Raw genomic sequence first — 20510 nt, 5'->3', positions numbered from 1 at the left:
AAGGCAGACGCTTAACGACTGATCCACCCAGGCACCCCTTGATCTCACCTTTAACGCATTTCTCAAGGGTTAGACAACCAGAGGCAGTATCATTCCTGCCCTTCTTCCCTGCTTCCCATTACTGCCTTAACCTTTTTTGGAAGGCCAGTTAGATTTTCTGATGCCATGTACATGCATTTCATATATTTTCTCACTTAGTCAACACCACTGCCTTTACAGTTATATAAATGCCCCATTTGACAGATGAGTAGATTGAGGCTTACAGAGGTTGTGTCACCTGCCCAAGTAGTGTGTGGCAGGCTGCTCAGCAGAATTGTCATTCTAAGCCCCTTCTGTTTGGCCCCAAAGCCCTGCTTACTTCTCTGAGCGCAGCGCCCCCATAGAGTGAGTAGCTGTGTCAGTGCCAAGGGGTATTGCAGAGCTCCTGACTGCAGTAGTTCATCACTTAATGGGAGCCTCTCTCAGCACCTACCTCCGCTGCCCCCAACCTTTCTATCATTTCTTCCAGCTAGCCAGCCCAGATAAACAGGCAGCTCCGTGCTTTTTGACATTAGTCTTGTGTATTTACATATGGGTATTTCCTCTTTCAAATGTATTTGTCAATATGTTTAGTTATTAAGTCAAAATGGACAAAATTGAGTTTTGATGTTTGCATGCTTCCTCTCGAATATTTGGGGAACAGTGGCCTAGGGAGAGTATTTTGGCGAAAAACAGCAACAGCTTGCTTTCCTGTGACGAACAAAATTAAATCCCCATTCTTGCTGTTTGAAGGAACTAATTTACTCACTAGACTATGGGAAGGTGGGGAGTAGGGTGATGTTGTTGTACACTGTGGTAAAGTCTCTTCCTGCCTTCCCACCTTATGGTCCCTGCCACCTGTGCTTCCCTCCTGTCCTCTCAGGAATGTGGACGTAGGAGGCCCCCCTCCTGTCCTCTCAGGGATGTGGAGGTAGGAGGCTCCGGCTTCTATCTGAAGAAGCTAGCTGAGGGCTCCTAACTGCAGAGCGGGGGTTAGAATGAGTCAGTCCCTACTTGTTGATTCCAGAAGGGGAGGGAATAAATAAAGGCTAGATTTTGAGAAGGAAAATGGAAAAACTGAAAGAAAATGCTGTTTTAAATGCAGAGAAAGCTGCCTGTCAGGCTGGTGAGGTCCGTGGTGTACTTAGATCATGAAAGTCCTCACAGACACTGTGTAGCTAACTTTGGCAAGTGATGGGAAAATGAACGGTGACTTCAGGTTTCAAATTTGATGGTTAAAATTGCATCTTGCTGCCAGAGTTCAGCAGTTTTCTTTGGTGGCATCCCAGGATTTCTCTTGTCCAGATCCGACGGTGGACTTATAAGGCATCAAGGATAGTGATGCTGGGTTGAGTACGCTGTTCAGAATGAGATAGTTTCTGTAGCTGCCAGTAAGTGCTTCTAAAGCTGAGCAAACTCAGCAAACTTGCAAACACATGGCCTCAGGTGCTGTAGGAGACTGCTTCCGATCACACTGGGCTTGTGGAGGGGCCCGTTCTACATCCTAGGAGGGCATGTTTCTGCTGCCCCCTAGTCTGCTAGGCAGCATGCGCGGTACCTGTCTGTAGTGCTTTCCCCCATGAGTAACACTCGTTTGCTTTTACTGTGTAAGAGCACACGCATAGGCCTTTGTTACCAAGGCAGCGGAAATTGGTCTAATGAAGTCTTTCTGCTTGGCTGGAGGCCTCCAGAACACACAGGGACAGGGTCTGTGTAGTCCCATTAGTTAAATACCAGTCAGCCTTTGCCCTGAATTCTCTGTCCCCTTCAACAGCTGTTCTTCAGGACAGATGCACTTTCATGGCTCTGCCTCTCTCCAGCCTTCCAGGAAGATGTGAAACTCTATCAGTGTTTCCCTAATATATGTGGAGTCGGGCACTGCTCGTCAGATGGCTTGGTGTGCTGGGGCCTCTCACAGATGTGGCGTTCATTATCGTGTATAACTGTACCACCGAGAGCTCGTTTGTCACACTCTTAGACTGGTTGCTGCCGGTAACATCAGCTCCGGGGGCCAACCTCGGACAGTACCATTTTGTGTTATGTCCTTCAGACATCTGCTGAAATGGTCGTCCCCTTGGATTTCTGTGATCAGATTAAGTTGTTCCACCAATGCTAACTGACTGGGCTAAATGAGTTCCGTTTCCAGAATTTGGTATGTCTCAAATGACAAGTTTTCCCAGTTGAATTCCAAGTCATTCTTGAAAGGTTGGTCTAGAGATTACCTTTTCACTCTCATATGAGAATGTGTGTTTTCTCTAAGGTAGTCAGGGAATCTGTGATCTTCCTGGGATGGTGTTTGACACATTCTATATCGTTTCTTTTTCTGGTTCCCTTAAATGATAGAAACAACACCGTTTTGAAAGGAAGCTTAAGTTCTAAGAGGATATGAGATGGGTCTGTGTCTAGGTCTGCTGTGCAGACTGTAGGAAGGAACTGTTTTCTCTTTCCCTCTCTCTAGGGTAAGTGGGCCTTACCCTAAATTTTGTTGCAATGGACGTGTTCAGGCAGTAAGGAGTCTTCTGCCAGGGCACAAATTGCTAAACAGTGTGTGTGTGTGTGTGTGTGTGTGTGTGTGTGTGTGTGTTTGTGTCCCACATTTGCACCTACGTTAAATGAGCAGGAGACTGTGCTGGCTACTGTCAGAGCCTTATAGTGCTGGGGAGATGCCTGTCAGGTGGTCGCTGTACATCTCTCGTCTCTCACGTCTGTCCCAGACAACACAGACTTTGGAAAGGTCTAAGAAAAATATTATTGGAGTATTCCCATCCAACACTACCCACCTCAAACAGGATATTGAGTGGTAAAAAATTATAAAACAGAGGGGTGCTGGGTGGGCTCAGTCAGTAGAGCTTGCGACTCTTGATCTTAGGGTTGTAAGTTTGAGCCCCAAGTTGGGTGTAGACATTACTTAAGAAAGATAAAATCTTAAAAAAATTATAAAACAAAGTTATCTTTTTCCTAAATGAATGTATTTTTCAGAAAATGAATATGAGCAAACAAGACAAAACTACATAATGAAAATTTAGACGTTCCCTGTGTGTTTTGATTAAAGATGCATATGTGGAGCTGGTCTGGAGCTTCATAAACAAGGGAAGTTTAGGAAACCTTTGCTAATGCAAGCGACTAAAATTATATAGATCATTCACTTCTATAGGGAGTATTGGCTGTTTTATTGTTGATCAATTTTTATTAGCTTTTAAAGTGTTGGTATTTCTGTTCCAACACCTCCTGTTATGTAGAAGAGTGCTGGATTTGCCATGCTGTTGGAAGGGGTTAGTAGGATGTCCTCTGTGTGCAGTTTCATTCTCGGGGTCCTATGGAAGTTTGAGAAATGCACATAAAGGGCTTAAAAAGTCAGCACTTTACAAAGGGAATGAACAAATGGGGAAAAGGAAGGAAGAAAGTCAGATTGGAAGATTGGACCCTGCATGATTATTTTCTGGCAAAGAGATGTAAAACCTTGGTTAAATTTATTTATTACTGTCTATTGCTATTTTTTAAATTTGGTATTTCAATATGAAAACTTGAAAAATTGAATACCAAGAGGCTCTTTTTCCTTTTAAAGGCAAGTTTCTTTTTTGATTTTTTTCTTCTACTATTCTACCACATTTCATACCAAATATCTCACCCACACGTTTTGTCTAATTTTGTATCCTTTCCCCTGATCCCGTTATGAGTTTTAGCTGATATAAAATGATTTCAAGCTTAGATTTTTATCTCTCATGAACTTTAAAAAATCAAGACAAATCAATTGAGGAACTATGTGATAAAATGCCATCTTTTGCCCAATTAGGTCAGATGAAAACTAGAAAAAGGTGGGTGGGGAATATTCTTTGAAGATGCTGAGGTGACTTGTAATCACTGTAGCAACTCTTATGTCCTTACCATTCATTAGAGGCCAGTATTCTGTATATGTTTCCTCATTAAATGTACAATAATTCTATGAGGTAGGTTCCATCATTGCTTCTTTTACAGATGAGGAAACTGAAGCTCAAAGGGGTTAAGTAGCTGCTAAAATCACACAGAGCCCCAAAGAAGGTGAACCCAAGATAGTCCAACTCAGAGCCTGGCCTTTTGTCCTCTGGCCTGTTTGTGTATAAAGCTCTCATTTGAGTGTGTTTTCAATGGTGGACAGGTTGGCACTGCCTGGGCCCCAGACTCCCAGCTGGAGCTTCCCTCACAGAGTGCCCTGGGCCCAGTAGTCTCTTTGTGTACCATGCCCTTGGTACTTTGTGCACCTGATGCAGAGTGACAAGGAGGTGATCAAGCTGAAGCTCAGATGTGATTCAGTGCAGTACAACCAGCATTTATTGGGCACCTGCTGTATTCTAGGCCCCACGGTGGTCAGTGCTGAGGATGCAAAGATTAGCAAAAGGTTTCCATTAGGAAATACCACCATAAACACTATAGACAACTTGGGGACAGGAGCTTGGTTTGTTTTGCTCATTCCTGTCTCCCCATCACCTAAAATAATACCTTGCTAGACTAATAATCCCACAAAGAGCTATTGAAATGCTGAATGGGAGGGTGCACAAGCTGTAGGCCAGAGAGCAGGGGTAGTCATGGGCAAGGCCTGAGTGTTCGATGGAAGGCTGCAGTTGTGTGGGGAAGGGCGTGGCTTGGTGTGGGATGCTGGGAGTGCCGGCCCTGGCAGAGCAGGCCTTGATGGGTGATGAGGGCACTGGGGAGTACATACAAGGAGGACAAACGCTGTTGCATACAAGCAGCTCATTAGTCCTCATTCTCTCCTACTCTTGCCAAAGAAACCAGAGGACAGCTCCCCTGCCTTACTGCTCACGCTGGTTAGTTTCCTATGGGAGCCCCTTTTTCTTTGCCTGTCATGCCCATTGTAAGCTAATTTTTTTTTTTTTAAATAATTTTTTTTTAAGACTTTATTTATTTGCGAGAGAGACAATGAGAGACAGAGAGCACGAGACGGAGGAGGGTCAGAGGGAGAAGCAGACTCCCTGCCGAGCAGGGAGCCCGATGTGGGACTCGATCCCGGGACTCCAGGATCATGACCTGAGCCGAAGGCAGTCGCTTAACCAACTGAGCCACCCAGGCGCCCCCATTGTAAGCTAATTTTATCTGAAGACAGTTGGGATGGGGGAGCGTGCTAGGTGTGGAACATCTCAGAGCCCAACTCCTTGGTGTGGCCAGTTTGTACGTCTCACACCAGGCTGGGAGGGGTAACCATTTCTCTCATAGCCAGCTTCTGCTTGGCTGGTGTTCACAGCTGAGGTGACCATGATGTGCTCACACTAGGTCAGGTAACCTTCAGTGCACATTCTGATTCTGTGCCAAGCCCCTGACCCTTCCTTGCCTTTTCTTTTCAGCATGTTGGTAGTGTGGGCATAGGCCAATTTGGGCCTGGGAAAGTGGAAATCATCTCAGCATTCCTTGATCTCCATTGGCTATTGGTGTGTGCTGCATCCGTTTCTTAGCTTCTTCCTTTTGGCCAGTTTGTGTGCACGGAGGAACTTGGAGCTTGGGCCTAGACTGACACCTGGTTTCGTTCCCAGCACGGCCTTTATTATCACAGTCACTTTCAACGCATTCCCTCTCCTCCTGGAGCCTCAGTCTCCTCCATAAAATAAAGGGGTGGGGTAGATGACCGCTTATTGCTTCCTTTATTCCTAAATAGTATGAGAAGATAGTTATAAACTTAACTGAATCACTAGGGACAGTTATCCTACTAACTTATTTAGGGGGAAACGTTCTCCAATTTGGTTGGAGTATAGAGGCTCAGACTATAGATCCTTCAGGATTTATCTAGTGTCGTATTTGCCAAAGTGACATTTTAAAGGATATTCTAATATAATTGCTGCTTTTTCCTTTTGCAGCTTGTGTGTATATTTGAAATGAGTGTTTTAGATTTTGTACTTGCTTCCTAAAATGATGACCTACCTATCTGGAGCCCATCAAGCTACTCAGAGCTAGGATGGCTTTATAGCTTTTATAACACAACCTCAGATGTTTATACCCCTGAATCATAGAAATTAAAAGTAGTGTGAAGGATCTACATCACCTCAATTCAGCCTCCCCTGGTTATAGGCAGCTCATTTCTCTGACTTGTTCTCAGACTTGGGTTTATGTGCAGATTTTCTGTGTTTGGTCATTATGTTCTTTTCATGTACATTGTCCTGTCTCCCTCGACCAGAGACAGGGCCACAGGAGAATACTCAGGATCAGAAGGCACCTCAAGTTTCATGTTCTCACTTTAAAATGAGTAAGTGGAAGCCTGACAGGCTGAGGGACTTGACCAAGTCCTGTAAGTGGGCCCAGAACCAGGGGAAGGATGCCCTGTCTGGTGCTCTCTGCCCCATGGCTACCTTGAGGGTAGGGGCCATGTTTTTCCAAGGACATACTTTTTTTGCTGTGAGGAAATGTTGAGACTTATGGGCACTTGCCAAGGTCCAGGCTATCTTGTTCATGAGGTAGAGGAGCTCATGTGGGAAAGTGTGACATCTCTCTCCCAGGGTGACACCTGATTCAAACTCTGGTTGGAAATAGATCCTCAGGTTTCTTCTCTCTACTTTTTCTTACATCTGTCTTGCTGAAAGTCCATTATCACTTTAAACTTAAGTGAGCCTGCCAGTAGTTGAGATTTTTTTCAGTGAGCAGTACAGTACTTAACTCTTAATGTGTTAATTTTTATGTTTTTTTGGGGGGGGTGTCAAGGTTAGAGCTGTCTCTTCATCTCTCAGTGTTCCTTTTTCCCTAGGACTTCTTTGGTGGATAGAGCAGTGACAAATCATCAGACACAGGCATGGGGCCTCAACTCCCTGAGTCCCTTCGGCCTGGAGCCCGTTAGGCTGCTCAGTCTAGCCATCACCTAGGTAACCAACACTCAGCCAGTGAAGCAGTCTGTCCACAGTTAGAGGAAATAAAAAATGAAACCGCAGTGTTTATTCCTTATACACTACAAGTTTCTTGAATGTTACTAGATTTTTAAAAAAGATTGTTATTTCACTTTGCTTCTGGACTTTGGCCTTTATGCCTAGTGTGTGACCCTAATGTTTCCTGAATTGCATATGTCTATTTTTGTAGTGTAATTTTGTGAAAGCTGTGATCTGATGAATGCAGTTTTCATTCCTCAGTGATTCCTAGGAGACTGCATTTCATGTAAGTTTTTATGAATAAGTGGTAAAGCAAATATATTCTATAACTTACTTGGTTAGGTTTTGTGGGTGTTCATTTTTTAAAAAGTGTTCCTTCCTGTGGGGATGTTTTTCCGTTCGGTGTGCTCTATTTCCTTAGTAACTGTTGCTCTATTACGGGAGGGACTTGATGACATTTTCAAGTGCAGTATTGAATTAATTTATTTTCTGGTTAGGCCTACCCATCTTCCCAGTATAAATAGAACGTGTGTGTGTGTGTGTGTGTGTGTGTGTGTGTGTGTGTGTGTGTAGAAGACAGGATGATGTTAGCCTGCTTGCTGTACTGGGGGCTCTTGAATGTGAGGCTCAGGATTACTCTGTGAACCTGCGTCCTGGGTAAATTGCCTTTCTCTCTTTACTCTTTCTTCATTTTCTCCCCCTTGATTTCTCTGATTTGAATATTGTCAGGTTTAAGGCATTTCGGTTTAGGGAATTTATTTACCATTTAGGTTTACTTGACGTTCAGAGGTAGCATGGGAAGAACAGTTGGTTGGAGAGGCAAGAGACACAGGCATTAGTCCTGACTCTACTGCACAGTAGTTTTTGGCGTTATCTAACCTCTCTGGGATTAGAATTTTTCCTCTGTGGTTTGAGGGGATTTCAAGCAATGTTCTCTAAGGGCCTCTATTGGTTTGAGGGGATTTCAAGCAATGTTCTCTAAGGGCCTCTATTGGATAGGATGTTCTGTGAAGTGTGATTGCAGTAAGAATTATCAGTGGTAATCACTGTCTCACCTTGACCAGTGGGTGGTAGGAAAAGCCCTCCCAGTTCACAGGCTCAGAGCCCTCCCAGTTCACAGGTCAGAGCCAGCACCGTAGAGTAGCCTCTCAGCCAGGAAATGCTGCCTTCAATTCACTGCTTGGGGTGGGTTTGTCTTGGAAGTGTTTGCGAACTCCTCTGTGTGTACCCCTCTGAACGCTGATGGCCTTTCATCCACTCTTCCATTCATTCAGCAGACACAGGCATCAGGCAGTGTCTTAGCTGCTGAGGGGAAATGGAAAGTCAGCCAATCACTGTCCTTGTCCTCATGGCACTTACAGTCCAGCAAGAGAGATGGGTGCTAAGTTTTCAAGACCCCTGCATGCAGCCATGACTCTGGCAAGTAGCCAGGCTCTGACTTTAGCCTGGGGGATGATCAAGGAAACCTCTCTGATGAGGGTCATTTGAGCTGAGATTGGAAGGTGAGCAGAATCATGAGCAAGAGCCATAAGAGAGGGTTAGATGGGAAAAGTGGATGAGGTGCCATTTGTTCTGTTTCTCAGCCTTTTTGCTGATTCTTTGTTGGTTATTAAGCTGTGAAAGCAGATGTGCTTTGCCTCTGCTATTTCTGGGTCCTAATCATCCACCTCTGTTCCCCAGACTGTTGGGTCATCTGACACTTTTCTTACTGAGTGTGGCTGGGTTCCTGGCCCTGTCTTGGATGATTGGGTCCCTTACTGAACAGAACAGTCTTCAGGTCCTGGGCACCCTCACCTCTTTCTTGTATATTTCTAAAAAGGGTATCTGTGTTGTTAGTGGCTATTAAGAAAACATTTTCTGGCAGTTACAGTTAAATTTTAACTTAAAAATTGCATATATTGGAGACTGTATGCAGGAATATAAAATTCATTAATAAGATAATACAGTTGTGTCCCTCTGGTCTTTATTGGGAACCACATACATCATGCCCTAAAAATCCTAAAAATCCATGCCAATGCTATGCCTGAAACCCCAAAACGAGCTGTTACACACCTCTCACCATACTTCTCTTTTAGAAGAAGTAAAGTTAAGAATTGGTGAGTGTGATAAAGATGGTAAAAGAAAGAAAAGAAAAAAATTTCTATTTCTGTCCACATTTGCCTTAGTCTTTCCCATAGTCATTTGAAATGTGATATAGGATAGATTGATTTTTTTTTTTTAAAAGTGAGGTAGCAAGACTAAGTGGGTGGCTTAGTCAGTTAAGCGTCTGCCTTCAGCTCAGGTCATGATCCTAGGGTCCTGGGATCAAGTCCTGCCTTGAACTCCTTGCTCAGCAGGGAGCCTGCTTCTCCCTCTGCCTGCCACTCCCCCTGCTTGTGCGCTCTCTCTCTCCTCGGACAAGTAAATAAATAAAGTCTTAAAAAAAAATAAAGTGAGGTAGCATACCTTTTGCAATGAAACAAAATGAAATAAACAGAAAGCCCAAGAACAACAACAAACACCTTATCACACTTCAGATTGTCTCTGAGTTTAGAAACAGAACAAATAAAGTCTAGCATTTCTGTGCATTGAAAGCACCGTAGCAAAGGGTAAAGAAAAGCAAGGGTTTGTAGGGCAAGGAGGTTTTTGTTTTTTTCTGGCAATTTCATTTCCTAAAATTGATAGGTATAGTACATGTGATTAGGTTTACTTTAGAAGTTAGTGTAGGACTTTAGGATGCTGATACTGTGTGTGTTGGTCATTTTATGTGAAATGTTTCAATTCAGAGAAAAAATGTTTTGTTACATTTTCAAGCACTTCAAAATCATCATTTGCATAAATGAGTTTTTAATTAAAATAAGTTTTTTACCTATTCATTAAGTTTAGGTACTCATGATATGCTATATCTTTTTTTTTTATATATATATATATTTTTTTTATTCTTATGTTAATCCCCATACATTACATCATTAGTTTTAGATGAAGTGTTCCATGATTCATTGTTTGTGCATAACACCCAGTGCTCCATTCAAAATGTGCCCTCCTCAATACCCACCACCAGGCTAACCCATCCTCCCACTCCCCTCCCCTCTAGAACCCTGTTTGTTTTTCAGAGTCCATCGTCTCTCATGGTTCGTCTACCCCTCCGATTTCCCCCGCTTCATTCTTCCCCTCCCACTACCTTCTTCTTCTTTTTTTTTTTCTTAACATATATTGCATTATTTGTTTCAGAGGTACAGATCTGAGATTCAACAGTCTTGCACAATTCACAGCGCTTACCAGGTGATATGCTATATCTTATTAACTGTGATACTACAGGTACATGAAGGCAATACAATTGAATTTCTTAATATAATTATAGTGCTTCATTAATACATAAGGTCTTCCTTATGGTTAGTCTGTATTAGTGATATTGTCCCTTACTACTTTATATTTATATTTACAACAAAAAGGCTTAACAGGGTGTTCCTTTCTGCTGTGCGCTGTTTTCTTAAATTATTTTTCTTCCCTCTAGTTTAATGGTGAAAAATAGGAATAAAGGTTGTATTTTCGAAGATTGATGTAAATTGATTAGAATGAAGTGATGATAATGGAAAAAAAGGTTTCTTTTTTCTAATACTGGAGATTCCTATTCAGCTTCTCTTTTAAAAAGTCTCATCCTTCAGACTTCTAATATTCTTGTTATTAGTGTTGCTTCTTGTTTAATATAACACTAAAATATCTGGAAAAGTATTTTGTAAAGTGCTTTTATTATTATGTAATATGTAATGTAAATTTTCAGATTAAATTTGCTTTTCCTTCTCAGTCTTTTAAAATATTGATACAGGCCTTTGTTTTCCCCCTTGAGAGTCATTTTTTAAAGATTTTTTTTTTAAATTTTTTGACAGAGAGAGACAGCACAAGCAGGGAGAGTGGCAGGCAGAGGGAGAGGGAGAAGCAGGCTCCTGGCTGAGCAGGGACCCCCCCCCCCGGTCCCTGGGATCATGACCCAAGCAGAAGGCAGATGCTTAACCGACTGAGCCACCTAGGCGCCCTTAGAATCATTTTTTTTTAAAGATTTTATTTATTTATTTGACAGAGACACAGCGAGAGAGGGAACACAAGCAGGGGGAGTGGGAGAGGGAGAATCAGGCTTTCCGCTGAGCAGAGACCTTGATGTGGGGCTCGATCCCAGGACCCTGGGACCATGACCTGAGCCGAAGGCAGACGCTTAATGACTGGGCCACCCAGGCGCTGCGAAGAATCATTTTTTTGAAACTACTCAACCCAAGTCATTCCTGGAGTGCTGATGTCAGTGGATATGAACCGTAGACCTCACTTCTAATACCTCAGGAACAAGCTTGGGAAATGCGTTTCTTCTTCAGGGTATATATGAACTATGAGTAACTGAGGGAAAGACACTTGACTGTTGTGTGACCTTTGTAGCCATTTTTAGGGAGGCTTAGAGCAGAGTATGCTGTCTAATTCTGTCTTTTTTGGGGGTGCAAGTCAAAGCTACCTCTGCTCCCTGCCCCTTCACAGACACTCAGGAAAAGGTGTTGCACCTGCTCCCTCCCCAGAGCTCCCCCAGTGCCCATAGCATGGCCATGAGCACCACTCTGGGTGGCATTTTCTTTTCTCTCTCTTTTTTTGGCCTCTACGGGTCTACTAAATTTAATGCTTCTACAAGTCATCAGGAAAGTGATCTCTTTCTTTTTAATTTCAGCAAGGGGAGAGGCGAAGCACAGAGAGCAGCAGATCAGACCATACTGAGCTCCCTTAGAGCGGCTGAGACCCGTGGAGGATGCTGGCTGTCAAGTGGCTGAGGAGGGCCTCACTCTAAGGTGGGAAAGCAGGTGTCAGCGGGACAGCTTCCTCTGCTCCTGGGCTCACCATGGCCTTCACTCTTTGGCTGGACGGCTGACGTGACTGTGTGCCCCAAGTGTGCACGCTGCTGGACTGGGTGCTGTCCCAGGTACTGCCTGCTCTCAGGGTCTGGGAGCAGGGCAGGTGGGCATCAGATGCTACCAAAAGCCGGACGGGGCAAAGCGATGGACTCCGACAAGCTAAGATGGAAGTGACCTGAGGCCTCGCCCAGGCGGTTTCCTCTTGACAGGATAGCTTAAGAGTTGGAGCACAGGCTTGTCTGGGGAGCAGTATGCAGGAAACTGATTATCAGGCCACAAATGCTTTCACAGGTGAGAATCCTCCACACTTAAAAGTTTGTTTCAACTCTTAGTTGGTAGGTAATAAAATACCAAACAACTCTATAAAATGAGTGTGCATTTGCATTTATGAACTGAAGGCCAAACAGAGTCAAGGGGCTCAGGCTGCCATGGTAACTGATTTTGACAAAATAATAGTATGTTTTTCTGCTCTCTAAATAGGAATTTGAAAAGCATTTGACATTTTATGATTCTGCTTTTGTTGAGTAATATGGCACACACAATGTCCTGCAAGTCATTGTTCTCTAAAGGAAATGTCACTTGCGAGCAATGTATGGGGGTATGTTTTTCTTTACAGAACTGGGAAGAGTGAGGGAATAAAGTTATTAATGATGAGTAACTTCTCCCTCCCCATCTTTAGTTTTCCTTCTCTGATTTATTCATGTGCAAATGGCAGTGGGATGGCAGTTCTGCTGAACTGACCATGTCCTTAGGATTCTTTTCATATAAGTGAGCTAATGGGGAAGGCCCACATCACTATTTGACATTGCTTTGCCCCCTGGCTTCCAGTTTGCACATTTTGCAGGGAATCACTTAGTCTGGCTGATGCCCCAGAGCCATGGCCTGAAACACAGGGCCTTTTGAATTTGGGTCCTTCTTTCTTGTCTGATTCACTTATCATCCCAGTAAGGCATCTAATCCTTCTGGGCCTCTGGCTCCTTATTTATAAAATGGGGGCTGTGAAGTTGAAGAAATTCATGGAATCCAGAAGAAACATTTCTACATAAAAAGAGGGTTTTTTGTTTTTTGTTTTTTTAAAAAAGGAAAGATGGTAGAATAATCATGAGAAGTGACCAGACCTGAAAGTTTGCAGCATTTCAAATTTTGTGGAGAGAGCAGGTCCGGTTGTTGGGTGCTTGGAGAGGTGGCGGCTCAGTCTGAGGGCCACATGAACTTGGATTGAACTCTGCCTTCTTCCCTGACTAGAGCTCTGCCGTTGGACAGTCATTGAGCTCCTTTATGTTTCCCTTTGCCTATTTGTAAATGAAGATGGTCACGTTCAGCTCTCAGTGGTGGTGCTGCTCTGAGGAAAAATGAGACTACATATGTGGGATGCTGAATATGGAGTTCAGTGCTTTCCAGGCCTTAGCTGTTTCCTGATGTGGAGCTACAGTGTTGAGCCTGGTTGCCCAGTCCAGTCCTTCTTGCTCTCTGTGCTCACACATTTGAGTGAGCTCCTTAGACCTGTCAGCATCTGCATCTGTAAGGTGGGAGCCCTCATCTTGGGGGCTGTTCTGAGGAAGGTCCTCTTAGGGTGGTCACGGCCCTTTGAAAATGAATGAAACAGTATTTAAATGTAGATTCAGAAGAGCACACAGAGTTGAGTGCTTTAGAACCATCTTCAGACTTCCAGCCTGGCTGACTGGAAACCCTGCCTTCTTGGCCTCCCTTAATGAGTACACTTCAGCTGTTTCAGTCTCATGAGCTGCGCCTTCGTGGGATGTCACTGTCACTCTTCTGTGTGGAGGGTGGCATACAGGGCTGTGACACAAAACATCTCTGTGAAGTGGCCAGGCCTTCAAACTCTTCTTCCCCTCTCCCTGGGAAACAGCTGGGGAGGAAGGGCATCTAGGAGGTGCATGGAAAGAAGCTCTTAAGGCAATTCTGAGAGGAAGAGGGAACAAAAAGAACTAGAGTAAAGAGCAGCGTATGGTTCAACATGTAGACTAGCCTTGTCTGCACGCTCCGCAGCTGTGTCACTGCCTTCTCAGGAGGTGGAAAGCTCCTGTAGTTGTTGCCTCCTCCTGCCTGGCTCCTGAGACTCCTGCCTTATTGCCAGTGCCTTCTTGGGCAGTCAGCCCTTGAGAGGGGCCTGACCAGGGAGTGGAGGTGACAGGGCTGCCCCACTGGATTCTAGACACAGTCTCTCCTGAGCCTGGCATTGGTCTGCCATGGTTCACACTTAATGCAGTTGTGTCCAGTCCTCACCGCTTATTGGGTTGCTCTATAGCTCCTCTGCTCTGAGGAGAAAGGAAGCATACTCACCGCCCCTGTCAGGATCCCAGACCGGCTGGTGCCTGGGGCCTTGAGACAGTTGACTCTGAATAATGGAAACCCCTGGGTTCTGCCTGGAGAATTCACAGTAGTTAGGACAGTACTTGAAACATTAAGGCCCAAGAAAATGGCAGCTGTAATTGTGACTGTTACCCTGGTTGTGGGCTATGCACAGGACCCTGGTCACTTCCTCACACATTTGCTCTTAGCCACCCTCTCAAGGCTCCTCCCCAGCTCATATTTTCTTAACTTCTTTTAACTTATAGTTTACCCAAGAACTCTGTTTCCTTACAAATTTGGCCTCCTCCTAGTTGCATTGGCCTACCTGAATAATAATCATATTGGTAGCAGTAGTAAAATAAAATCCTTGGCCAGTGTTTTAGAGAACTTAGCATGTGCTTTATCTGCCTTAACTCTGTCTGTCTTCACAACTCTGAGACATTGTTAGTGTGCTGATATTATTGGTGCAGGGGTCCACTCAGCAAAGCCAGCAGTTGGACTGAACTGGCAGCCTCTCCAAATCTTCTAGCACTGTGTGTGCAACCTCAGCTGCACATGAGGGTCACCTAGGGAGCCTTACCGCTGCCTGGGTCTCCCCATCAGAGATTGGGATTTACTTAACCTCTGTATCACCTGGCCCTGCTAAACCAGGACATATCCTAACAAGATTCCCAAGTACCTAGTGCGTATGAAAGCCTGGCAAGCTGTGAGAGCCAGCACTGTACAAAGAGTGGTGTTTAGAGGAGAGGGTAGGTTGGGAGAGTCAGTTCTTGAAAAAAGGAACTGGCTTGTCCCATTTCCTCAACAGAAGTGATTGAATTAACTAATCTCACATTCTTTTTTTTTTTTAAGATTTTATTTATTTATTTATTTGAGAGAGAGAGAGAGAGACAGTGGGCAGGAGAGGGAGTGAGAATCTGAAGCAGACTCCATGCTGAGCGCAGAGCCCAACGCAGGGCTCCATCCCACAACAGCGAGATCATGACCTGAGCCGAAACCAACAGTTGGATGCTTAACCGACTGAGCCACCCAGGTGCCCCTAATCTGTGCATTCTTAAAGAAGCTGTCAATTATTGAATATTAGCTGTAAGAGCTGGGCCCACGAGAACCTGTAGGACAATGGTTTTTGCTTCCCAGTATGTCTAGGGAAATAACCAGTGGTAGGATAAAGGAGATGTATGTATGTAGCCTTCTCTGGAAGTGGGTCCCTGTGGACTGGGCTCATCATTTTTTATTCTTTGCCTGCTCTTCTCATCCATCTTTCCCTATATAGTTGGTCAAAGTTACTTATGATGTAGAATGAAAAGGACGATCCTCTGTCCCTGCCCAAGTAGTGGGGTAAAGCTGTGTAGTCTTAGAGGTGAGTAGGAGGCTGGTGCCCACCCTCTTAGTTGGTTTGCTGTTCTTATGTTTCTTGACTTTTGTCTTTTTTTTTTTTAATTAATTAATTATTTTTGAGAGGGAGAGAGAGAAAGCGAGCACAAGCGGGGGGAGGGGCAGAGGGAGAAGCAGACTCCTTGCCCCCCGAGTAGGGAGCCTGATGCGGGACTTGATCCCAGGACCCCCGGATCATGACCTGAGCTGAAGGCAGATGCTTTAACCCACTGAGCCACCCAGTAGCCCGACTTTCGTCTTTCCTTATCCCAGGGCAACTAAAGGTGCTAATGTCTTACTTTCTGGAATTGAAGGTGCACTGATTTTGTGGATTCTCTAGGCCAGTGGAAAAGAGTCTTGCCTGAGATATTTAAAATGGTGAAGGGGTTAAGGCATTTTTCCTTGGCTTTAAATCTTGTTTTAGAGCATGACAAAAATCACTATATAGTTAGCCATACCTCCACTTAAGAAGATTTGTCAGTTTATGTTTTATGTTTCAATTCCCTTGCTGATGGGAGCCTGGGGGGCTCAGGATTCCTATTAAAGAAGGGCTTAGGGGCTGCAGTCTGGCTGGGAGGGAAGCCTGGGAGACCAGTGTGAAGCTGTGTTTGCATGGCAAGCCCATTGCTTGTTTTGGAGTGCGTGCAATTATTGTGATGGCTCGTGGGAGCTTGGAAGCTGCTTCCTCACCATGCCAGTGCTGGTTTGCCTGTTTTTCAAAGTCCCCTCTTACATCTTATTTCATGTGTGAATGTAGGTTTACATACATGGGTACATATTGCAATTTCATCCTCCTAATTATGATTTTCTTAGGCTATTCCTCACATATAGGAATTTATACATTGTTTTAAATTTTCTCAGCACATATAATTTATTTTTTTTTAAAGATTTTATTTATTTATTTAACAGAGAGAGAGAGGACAAGCAGAGGGAGCGGCAGAGGGAGCGGCAGAGGGAGAGGGAGAAATAGGCTCCCTGCCAGGGAGCCTGATGCGGGGCTCAATTCCAGGACCCTGGGATCATTACCTGAGCTGAAGGCAGACGATTAACTGACTGAGTCACCCAGGCACCCCTCAGCACATATAATTTAGAAATGATTTTAATCATTTAGATACTATTTTATAACAAAAAACCTTAATTTTCTCTTTTACAAGTAATACCTGTTCATTGTAGGCAAATTTGGAAAGCACAGAAAAATTGCAATTAGAAAAATAATTACCCATACATACAGTCTTGCCATATGAAGCTTTCCACTGTTAACATCTAGGTTATGTCTTTTCAGTCTTTTCTTTCCTGCATAAATTTCTTCCTGTGGCTGATCATTCCCCTTTAACATTATATTATGAACATTTTTTCAAAAAGATTTTAATTAATTAATTAATTTATTTATTTAGAGAGCATGCATGGGTGGGGAGAGGGGCAGAATCCCAACCAGGCCACCCCCCTACCCCCCGCCGAGCACGGAACCTGACTCGGGGCTCAGTCTCATGACCTGGAGATCACGACCCAAGCTGAAATCAAGAGTCGGACACTTGACCAACTGAGCCACCCAGGCACCCCAGTATTTTCTTTATATATATGTTTTAAAGTTGCTACATAGTATTCTTTTATGTATGTGTACTTGACTCTTTAAATTGTGCTCTTATTATTAGACATTACAGTTTTTGACAGCTTTTGCCCTTATAAATAATGCTTTGATGAACACCGTTGTGTAAAAAGCTCTTCTATGTATTGGGCCATTTTCTTAGGTTAAGTTCCCAGAATTAGAATTATGGAGTCCAAAGATGTGAACTTTATTAAGGTTTATGATTGAATTTTCAAAGGGATTGGGTGGGCCTAGCTTCTAAGACTGTGCTGAGCTCAGTTTTTCTCCAGTTGCCTGCTCATAGTTGCTGTGGCCAGTCCCTGCCATTCAGCTGGGAGATGCCCCAGCCCTGCCTGCACTACAGGGTGTCATGAGAGTAATGCACCTTATGGTGCTCTTTGCAGCATGATGCTGTAAGGCTCCCTGAGTGCCACGAGTTAGGACAACGATGCTGATATTTCATTTGGGCAAGTGAAACCTCAAGTGTCCTAGGTTCAGTGTTTTTGTTCTTTTGGGCAATCCTTCTGCCTGGCTTTAGTTCATGGAAGCAATAATGTAGATGGACAGACTCCAGCAAGATCAGACTCTTGTAAAAACAGCCCCTCCGTGCCTCTGAGCATAGAGAAATGGGAATCCTTCCAGGCTGGGTCAGTCAGCTCTCCATTGAAGCATCCTAATAGTGATGGAGATTTCATCTGAGGTTTACTGTACTCTCTGAGGACTTGGAAAGCATCCTGCCTGGGTTATCACTATTATATCCTAAAGAAGATGCTGGTTGCAGATTCTGCCTCCTCCCCACCTCCAATGCCGCCCTTAAATACTGTTTTGTATAATTAAATTTCTTAGGCTTTTAGAATCATTTCATTCTGTGTTGGAAGAAACGTATGTCCTTGGATGACTAAATAAGTGAACCAAATTCCTGTACAATTTATAAGTCTTTTTTGTGAAAAGGATAATCAGACCTAGTTGTTAAATACATTAAGGTTATTTCACTCATAAAGGAGAAGGATGAGAGTAGATTTAATAGTCTTCAGGTGTCTGAAAGAGAGCTATTTTATGGATTTAGGTGATTGGGTTTTCTTAGCCACTAATGACCAAAAAGGAAGAATCACTTAAATTGAATTGTTGGGATGCTTATTTTTCTCCCATGGAATTCTTTCATGCTAGGTAGAGCACTGGGACTCTGTATGGGGTGGATGTGGCTTTACTTGGAGGCTTGAACGGAGCTACACTGTTCCCAGGACTCTGAATAGCCCTGAAGGATCCTGACCAGACTTTCAGCTTATTACTGACCCCTTTGAGGTTGTACCCGTGTGCTGACTGTGGATGACCTTAGTCCGCACTTTCCAGATCTGCCTGGAGGATGCTTGTTTTAGAAGAGTTGTTTCTCAATTAGAGGGGTGGTGGTGGAGGGGGGTGGATTCATGGCCAAATTCTGGAAGAAGAAATTAAATTGGTTTCTTAACTATAGAACTTTTCAAAGTCTTTAATATGAGACTTGCAGTATGAAGGTCCCAAATGGGCAGATGATGGGCAGCATTTCCCAAACGACAAGACATTGAGGGCTTTTTAGAAAGGAAAACATAGAGGACCGCACCTGTTGCCAGTCTGGGATGTTGCCCTCCTTCTGGCTATAGTTCAGATGTCTCTGTCCTCTGATGCTAGTGAAGCAGTCCCCTATTGGGGCAGCTTTTATTGAGTCCATGTTTACAGAACTCTTGCCAGACGTGTAAAATGCTGCAGATGGAAAAAGGTAATGAGGCAGTCTGTCTTCCTGCCTCCATTCTCCCCCTTTTCTAGTTCTGCCAGTCTTTAAAGTGCAGCTTTAATTATACCTTCTCTTGCCCCTAAACTTTTCAAGGTTTCTTCTTGCTTCCTAAAAAGAGTCTAGAGTCCTCAGCCTGTAGTTCAAAGTTCCCTGGTGTTTTCTTCCTTTATTCTCTTGCTGTAACTGAAGTTCTGGATAAACTGGACGACTTGCTTTTTTTTTTTTTTTTTTACATTTTTAAATATCTCAATGCTTTACTAAAGTTTTTTCATCTCCCTTAGACTTTATCCTTCTACCATTTTTCTCTGACTTCAGGGTCTATGTTAGTTCCATGAAATCTTTTGTGGTGTGCATGGGAGAAACCCAGATGATCTTCCTACTTGCAATTTAATAGATGTAGAAATGATTGATAATAATAGCTTTTTGTAAAATCCTGCATGCTCTGGCTTGAGAGAAGTTAGATTTGCTAAGAGAGCTGTCAGAACACACTGTGGTGTATGTGCTTGGTTTTTACACTGCCCTATTTAGCTTGGTGTCTGGTCCTCAGTTACAAACCTAACCCTTATTTAATAACATTTTTTTCTATATGTAAGTAATACATAATTCAAGTTGTTTTTTAATAAGTCCTGAGAGTATCTCCATTTTCTTCCCTCTAAACTATTCTGCACTGTTTCTAGAGTTTTCCTACTGTGACAGATGTGATCATCTTTTTTAGACTTTATGGTAGCCTAATGTCTGAGGAGTGTATATACCCGTTTTAAATAAGGACAAGAAATAATTTCAATGTTGCTTGAAATTGTGTTTATTTTAAGGTTACTTAAATATGTACAACATAAATATAGTTATTAACTCCTTATTTTGATAGCTTTTAAATAGCTTTAACATCAAAACAAATATTACAGAAATTATAAAGTCAAAAACATTGAAATTACTGTTTAATCTGATGTATACTTTTATTTTGCTGAAGCCTTCCATTTATGAGCAGAGCATCCTAAAGGGTGATTCAAAGTGATGGTGGTTACTCTTTGCTGGATTTTAGTATAAACACACAAAAGTCAGGGCTGGTTTGAATGTTGGTTTTAAGTAATTAGCACTGGTTAAAGATGAATTCCTTGTTCTTGAATATCCAGGGTCAAAAATGACCTACAAATCTCATTAGGTTCTTTGAAAATTGTTGGCTTTTGTCCATGATACTTCTGAAACTTGGATGTTTATGTTACCCTTGAAAGGAGTGGTTTAGCTCTGGAGAAATCAAAGACTTGTGTAGAAATCAGGTGACTGCTTCAACACGTGACCTCTTGAATTTCTTTCTTGGGTCCTAGATTCTTGCTGTATTGGTGTGCAGAGGTTTCAGAATCCTTTGTTTCGACTCTCTTGTGCTTACCATTGCAGGATGAACTCAGAGGCCAGAGAAGGCATGGCTTCCAGGAAAAGCAGCCAGTCCTGGGTAGTACTTTCCCCCAAATTCCTGCTCAGTGGATGTTGATGAGTTAGCTAACCATTCTGAGGCATACCTTTTACAACACTAAAATGGAGATTATAATAACTACTCAGTAGGATTTTAGTAAAGGTTAAATGAAGTAACATATGTAAAGTATCAAATATAGAGCCTAGTAGATAGTTGGTGCTCAATAAATGGTTTTCTTCTCCCATCACCAACTTCAAGAGGTTAACTATAAATAAAGGCCTTAGAAAAACCAGGGGTTCATTTAGCAAATGTTTGATGGGAGCTCATGCCATATCTGTGA

The 20510-nt window shown here is 43.2% G+C and overlaps 1 protein-coding gene across 4 annotated transcripts in view; it reads left to right on the top strand.

Moving 5' to 3' along the window:
- LDLRAD4 (low density lipoprotein receptor class A domain containing 4) overlaps positions 1 to 20510 on the top strand; it is a 397933-nt gene that overhangs the window by 144566 nt on the left and 232857 nt on the right. For 3 of the 4 annotated variants that reach the window (XM_081802605.1, XM_081802606.1, XM_081802604.1), the window contains exon 4: positions 11542 to 12013. In XM_081802605.1, coding sequence (XP_081658731.1) covers positions 11974 to 12013 — 40 coding nt within the window. In that variant the 5' untranslated portion in view covers positions 11542 to 11973. The remainder of the gene's footprint in view (positions 1 to 11541; positions 12014 to 20510) is intronic. The other variant, XM_081802607.1, reaches the window with a different exon arrangement.

This window comes from Leptonychotes weddellii, chromosome 13, assembly GCF_054177405.1.
Source record: "Leptonychotes weddellii isolate Sample4059 chromosome 13, ASM5417740v2, whole genome shotgun sequence".
NCBI classification, from domain to species: Eukaryota; Metazoa; Chordata; class Mammalia; order Carnivora; family Phocidae; genus Leptonychotes; species Leptonychotes weddellii.
This window is presented reverse-complemented; position numbering and strand designations above follow the sequence as displayed.